Source organism: Sordaria macrospora, chromosome 1 (genome assembly GCF_033870435.1).
Source record: "Sordaria macrospora chromosome 1, complete sequence".
NCBI classification, from domain to species: domain Eukaryota; kingdom Fungi; phylum Ascomycota; class Sordariomycetes; order Sordariales; family Sordariaceae; genus Sordaria; species Sordaria macrospora.
The window spans coordinates 1354011-1360357 of NC_089371.1; the positions used below are offsets into that span (position 1 = coordinate 1354011).

The 6347-nt window shown below is 49.7% G+C and overlaps 1 protein-coding gene across 1 annotated transcript; it reads left to right on the forward strand.

The window, feature by feature from the left end:
* Nucleotides 1-704: 704 nt before the first annotated feature.
* On the forward strand, nucleotides 705-3521 carry SMAC4_04989 (uncharacterized protein; the record flags this gene model as incomplete). The annotated part of the gene is made up of 3 exons (XM_003352826.2): nucleotides 705-998; nucleotides 1050-2054; nucleotides 2120-3521. The coding sequence occupies 3 exons, from the start codon at nucleotides 705-707 to the stop codon at nucleotides 2798-2800; spliced, it is 1980 nt and encodes a 659-aa protein (XP_003352874.2). The 3' UTR covers nucleotides 2801-3521.
* Between the last annotated feature and the right edge of the window lie 2826 nt (nucleotides 3522-6347).

Sequence of the window (6347 nt, forward strand, 5' to 3'; positions counted from 1 at the left end):
CCTCGTTGAGAATTCCACATCAAGGGGGTCTAGGAATCATCTTGTATGTGTTAATGGGCCTGCCAAATCGGACCCGCATGGCAAACGACTCTAGACCGACCCAGCATGGCTTTGTCCCCCCCCCCTTCCCGATTCATACCCCCATCACCCCCATACCCTGGCAAGCACACAGTTTTGTTCAGTCCCAAGGCTCCGCACACCTATTCCTCGACGGCGGTTAGCCTAATGCACATCAAAAGGGTATGTATCATAGCTATCCACTTTTTTACCCCCGCATGGTCCTCGAGCCAGTACCACAGTACGTGCCGCTCGTTATCCTGATCCTGGGCCACTTTCGAGGAGCAAAGGAGGCTTGCTCATACGAGTTGCTCGTCCGCCAGTACTAGAAAACCATATCCTTGCCCCACGACCTGCCGTCTTAAACCTTCTACTTCTTCGTTTCTCAGTCCTGCTGTTGTGTATTTATTTGAGAACATGAATTAAGGTACGTTTGATTCCTTTTTCGCCGCACACCTTGCATGCCCCTCCGCCTCCCTTTCCATTCCTGCCGGGTCAAGGATCCAAGCATCACCCTATAAGGACCTCTTCCTCTCCCCTCTCTCTCGTTTGGGCAAGCAGGTCAGCACAAGATGGATATACCTTCCAAGGAGCCCCGCCGCATTTTGTTCCAGGTTTCCCAGCAAGAAAAATTCTAAATTTCCAAAATGGATCTAGACGGACAGGAACAGCACTCCTCTCCATTCATCGACAGTCTAGAAGACGATCGTTTTGATCCAGATTCGGAGGACGACTACATTGCCACCTCCAGCATCTGCACACCTTTTCAGCACCTGCAGTTCCACCTCGACATGACCAGTCCCCAGTATCTGACGCCGAGCACACATCACCCGAAGCGACTGCGTGTCCGCGGTCTAACGCTCCCCGGTTCGACCGCTTGTCCGAGCGGCCCACATACTGTTGCCTACTCCCCCCCTGAGTTAGACTTGGGCCCATTCAGTGTACGTTTTAAGGTCCCATCTGACTGCTACACTCACTTACCAATTGGGCAGGTTTCGGGCATTTCTTCATTCAACTACCCAGCCACCGTCGATACAACCCTTCTAACACCAATTTCTGGCTCCGAGAGCCCCCCTTTAAACCAAATGCCGTCCCCAAAGACGGAGGATTACACCTCACAATCAGCAATGTCTCTCCATGCGGTACCGACGCCTCCACACACAGGAAGGACTTATTACAGTCCCTACGAAAGTCAGGATTCCCCCTCAATGTCCGGTCTCCCATCAGTAACAGAAGCCCATCAATTCAATCAGTCATCCGCATACATGGCCTCCAACCCCCACCATGCAATTTCTCCCAAACCCGAATTTCCACCGGGGCCTTCAGACCCCTACTTGGGTTCCTATAGTGTCTCGACCTCTCATGGTGGTGAGGTATCGCAACACCCTTTTCCGGAATATCCTCACTTTCCGGGCGTGGAGGTAGATCCCGCATCTGGATACATGTATAGAACGCAACAGCCTCACCCGAACATCCATGGATCGCCAATGGACCATCGGATGGCCTTCAACGGTCAAGCGCCTCAACTCACCCATCCCAACCATTCCCAGTACAGACCACAGACAACCCCAAGGATCGCTGGGTTTGATGAACTGCGTGGCGATCCTACCATGTTCCTATCACAATACCCTTCCCATACACCAACAATTGCTCCATCGAAGCGGAAGCGACAGGAGAAGAGCAAGACTTCCAAGCCTGGGAAAGCATCGTCTCGAACATCAAAGGAGTCGCCGCGTCCAGGGTACACAGATGGATCGGCTGCTTATCAAGAAGGGGAGGGTAATAAGGAGGAGCTAATCCTCCATGATGACGCACCGGAAGACGATAAGTTCTTGTTCCAGCTCAGAAAGGAGCATATCTCTGAGAAGGGGAAGGGGATGTGGGAAGAAATGAAGGCCAAGTACTCGGAGAGGCATCATGGCAATTGGGAAAAGGCGGCACTGCAAATGAAGATATCGCGGGCTGTAGCCAAATTTGGTGTGTGGCCAGAACAAGAGGTAAGCTTCGAAAGGCTTGTGAGGAGTCTTGAAAAGGAGAATTGTTCACTGACAAGCGGTCTCAGATTCAACGTCTGAAAGAAGCCTTTTTTCAAGACGAAGAGAAGAGGTACCAACGCCTCATTGCTCACATGAAGGAGAAGGGTGGGTGCAAGATCTGGGACTGGAAGCCTCAACACATTTCGGCCATGCTTATCAAGTTGGGCCTTGAGGATGCCAAAATAGAAGAAAAGACGGGAACCCGCCGGCGCAAGAAGTTGGAGAAGCGAAAGCATACCAGCTCGGCATTGCATGGAGGGGCTGCTTACTCTACACCACACCAAAACATGGTGCCTGACTGGTCCGGTGGATCGGTTGGTCTTGGTCTCCATAATGTTTTCCCCAACAATCATCCCCAGCAGCAAACCATGGTGAACATGGTATCGACAACTCGACAGCCCTCCCATGAGCAATCTTTCTACGAGTTGAGGAGCGACGAAAGGTTTCCCCAACTTACTTCCGAACAGTACTATGAGACTGTTGAGCAGATATTCAACGACCCAAGGCATGTTGATGAGGACGGGATTTCAAGTCCCGGCTTCACAGACGTGGCAGATCGCGATGAGAGAGCGGCCAATGTTGCGACTAGCAGCGCTCACAATTCGCGGCCGCCGACAAGAGATGAGCTAAGCAGTTACCAACAAGCCTCTAGCGCGAGGATGGCACAGCAGGCGTGCGAACAACTGCTGCAAGGACGGCAACAATAGCAATTACAGGAATCGGGTGTCTTGGACGACTTGACGAGGAGAGAATGGCATGCTTTTACGGCGGCACAGCGACGGGTGGCAGATTGATTACCGTGGCTGGTAGCCCTTTTCACCATTATCCCCATTTGGTTTTCTATCTTTCTTTTCTTACCATCCTATTCTTCCCTTGTCTCTCCTTGAAAGTATCCATCCCGTTTTCTTCCTATTCTTCTACGCATTTTCTCTTAACATCCATCACATGTGGCGTTGGGGACTTCCCTTTCTCGGGTTCCAACAGAGGGTGCCCGGTCTTGACTTTGGTTTTATCTAAATGGATGGCCTACTCCTTCTTTTCTATCTGTTACACATTTTGGCATGTCGAAGTCACCGAGCGAGATGCGAGCTCTGCCAGGCTACAAAGCACGAAGCAAGAGTGAACAGGTGAACAATAGCGAGGAGCCAGAGAAGAGCTCAAGGGATGAAGGGGCTGCGATGAGAGCAGCGCTACAGTTGCAAGTCAATAGCGTACAAACAACATGACGAAGATGTGGTTACTGTTCATATTTACAGTTGGAAATGCTCACGCATAAACCTTTCTGCAACTGATTTTCTTTGCATTACCTGTTTCCCCTGTTCTCTTTCGTGAATGAGTGCTTGCGATTATTCCTCACGCCGATTGAGCACTCGCTGACAGGTAGATAGGAAACCGGTGGTTTCCGAAGTATCTCACATGCCAACGACACTTACGACAGTACATCAACAACCCATATGCGATGACCAAGCATCAAAGAGCATCACAACATCATTTAGGACGGAATATCACCACATTGGCACCAGCCGAGGCGCCCACTTGTGCTCGTCTTTCAGGGCAACGATCTGCTTCGTGTGACGTAGCTGTTACGGAGACCTCTCCGCCGAGTAAACAGGAATCTGCAGAAAAGAAAAAAAGGACGAAAATGGTCAATGGCGCAGAGAGAATAATCCCCAAATGGAAAGTGAGATGTATTCTTGGTTAGTCATGGTGGATGATGGGCACTCCTCTAGCATGTCACGTCACGGTGTCTGTCACTCTATCGGGTCGGCATCTCAATCGGACATCAAAAGCTTCTTCTTTTGGACCTGGAGAGAAACGTAACCACTCTTACAAGAATACGTGGAATGCGCTTCTTCAAGATCGCCGCAGCCGATTCGGAACCGCTTCTGACAGATCATCCTCGAAGACAGGTTATGGCTTGTGGCGCTCTTCTCACGATATTATTTTTGACCCACCTTTACAAATAATACTAACTCATGTGAATTATACAAATCATCGAACTCGTGTAGTTCTCAAGTACCTATGTACGCAAAGGCCGAATCGCGCCATCCTTTAAGCATTCAGGGAATGCTACTTTGCTGCCTAAGGATTGTGGGGTTTGCCATATGGGGCACACGCGACATTCGCGATGGCATATGATCCCCTGAACTGCTGAACGAGGGAATGCCAATATTGTAGTGAAAAAAAGCCGGCCTGCCATTTTCGGCGCGCTACGAACAATTTTTGTCTGGTTTTAAGAAGGAGGTACTGTAAGATTATGATGCAAAAAAGAAGGTTTACATCATTGGCTGTGGGTGGAAATGGGGCCATATATTTGGCCGAATGTCCAAAGGGTACCCTGACCCGCCTGACCGTTGGATAGCTGCCTGGCCGCATTTGAACGCACGCCTGTCACTTCTCTATCAAGCTTACCTAAATTGTGTACATGCGATGGGAAAGAAAGCTCACGGTACGGTACGTCTCGACCTCGGATCGGAGATAAGTCTCAGGTACCACGAATGGTTGTGAGTCCGAGTACATGCTTACATACTGGCGAAAGTTTAGGCCCCGAACGATCGAGTGTCTCTTCAAACATTCCTGTTTCTACTTTCTCAGGGTTTAAAAACCATGGCAGAATATTCCATACATATAAGTACTGCATGGATTAAGGTAGAGGTAGTGCCCTGGCTCATTCAAAAGTCTCCGGCCCAGAGAAATAAGGGTCATCATACGCGGGCTTACTCCACTGATAGATTCCCCAGTATGCCTGGGGCTCTCTTCAACGGTCGCCGCGCGCGGGGTCCCTGTAGCGGACCTAAGCTAGGTAGCCCGGTACAGGGTCTGCTGGAAGGCGGGACGAAACAAACGGGACGGAACTCGGGGTTCGGAGTCGGAACCGATCTATCTTTTCCATCGCATCACGGCATGTTCCATGCAGTCAGTCCCTTCAACAAGTAAGGGAATGGACCCTGAAAAAAGCTTACCTAGGCACGCATACGCATGCTAGGACACTGCAGTCAGCCACATACATACAATTCAATACTGGTTTGTTTGTTAGTTTGGTTCTTCGGGCAAGGGTTGAGCAGGGGAGATCTAAAGCTTTCATTGGCCTTTGAGAAGAGAAACTGGCCTCCGTTTGCAGTATCATGGGACAATGGCAAGGGTTAAAAACGCCACAGAAGCCTCTTATGCCTTTCTCCGTCTTCATTTAAGGCCCTCAAGACTGAAGGATATAAAAAGCAGTCCCCTCTACGGCATCCGTCCGCTCAAAACCCGAATGCTTTTCCACTTCAGTTGCTCGAGAGTGGAAATGGGCGTTTTTTTTGTACCAGACTAACAGACAAACCAGGGTTAGGTTGTACATACAACTGGATGACGTGACGGTTTCTGTCACGTAAACACACCGTAAGACCCTGAAAACATCAGCTGCATTACCTACCTTAGCCGTGGCCGTCTCGATGAAGCAGCAAGGGACACCTCAAGAACGGACCGAAGACTATCAGACGCAAGGACGTAATACGTGGTGGGGGAAGTGGTAATCCAGCCATGTGTTTGCACCTCAGAGTTCACAAACTACATTAGCGAAAAAGGGTGGTAGAAAAAGTGGCACAAAGTGTAAATATTTCCCATTGGACTCCGTCAACTACTTAAAGCCAAAAACTTCCGATGGCAATCACCGCGCACCCAATCTCAGGAGCCGATAGGCCGTCTCCAGGAAGTAGGGCGAGATCAGGTGAAGGCATTGTGCTGCATCTAGATCTGCCGCCCCTGACGATGAAAAGCGGCTCGCAAAGCAAACAAAGCTAACAAACGTAGCTGGCTGGCTGGTTGGCTGGCTTGAAACAAATCCAACGGCAGATTTGATAGCACAGCAATGAGGGGAAAAGTTTGTTTGGGGAACCTAGAATGGAAGATGAGGAGGAGGGGGGTGTTCAACGGTTTTCCAGGTTTCTAATCTATCTGATACGCCCTACTACTGAATGATGATCAGCTGGTATAGGTAGCTCCTTGGTGCTAGAGGAGTTATGTGTCGAATCACCCGTTGCTTAAACATGTAGTGCATTTTTGAAGTTTAAGTCGAGACGGAAAAAGCTGCGAACCAAGCAAACAACCCGACTTCGCCGCGGTGCGATGTAATTTTAAAGCCCCCCCCAAAACCACGGGCACTACTTCGCTTGTACGTCCCCATCATCTCGTTCAGCAACATCCCCTATTCTTTACTTGATCTTTCAAGTTTGACACTGGATCTTCCTTGAATAAAGTTCATGATATGTA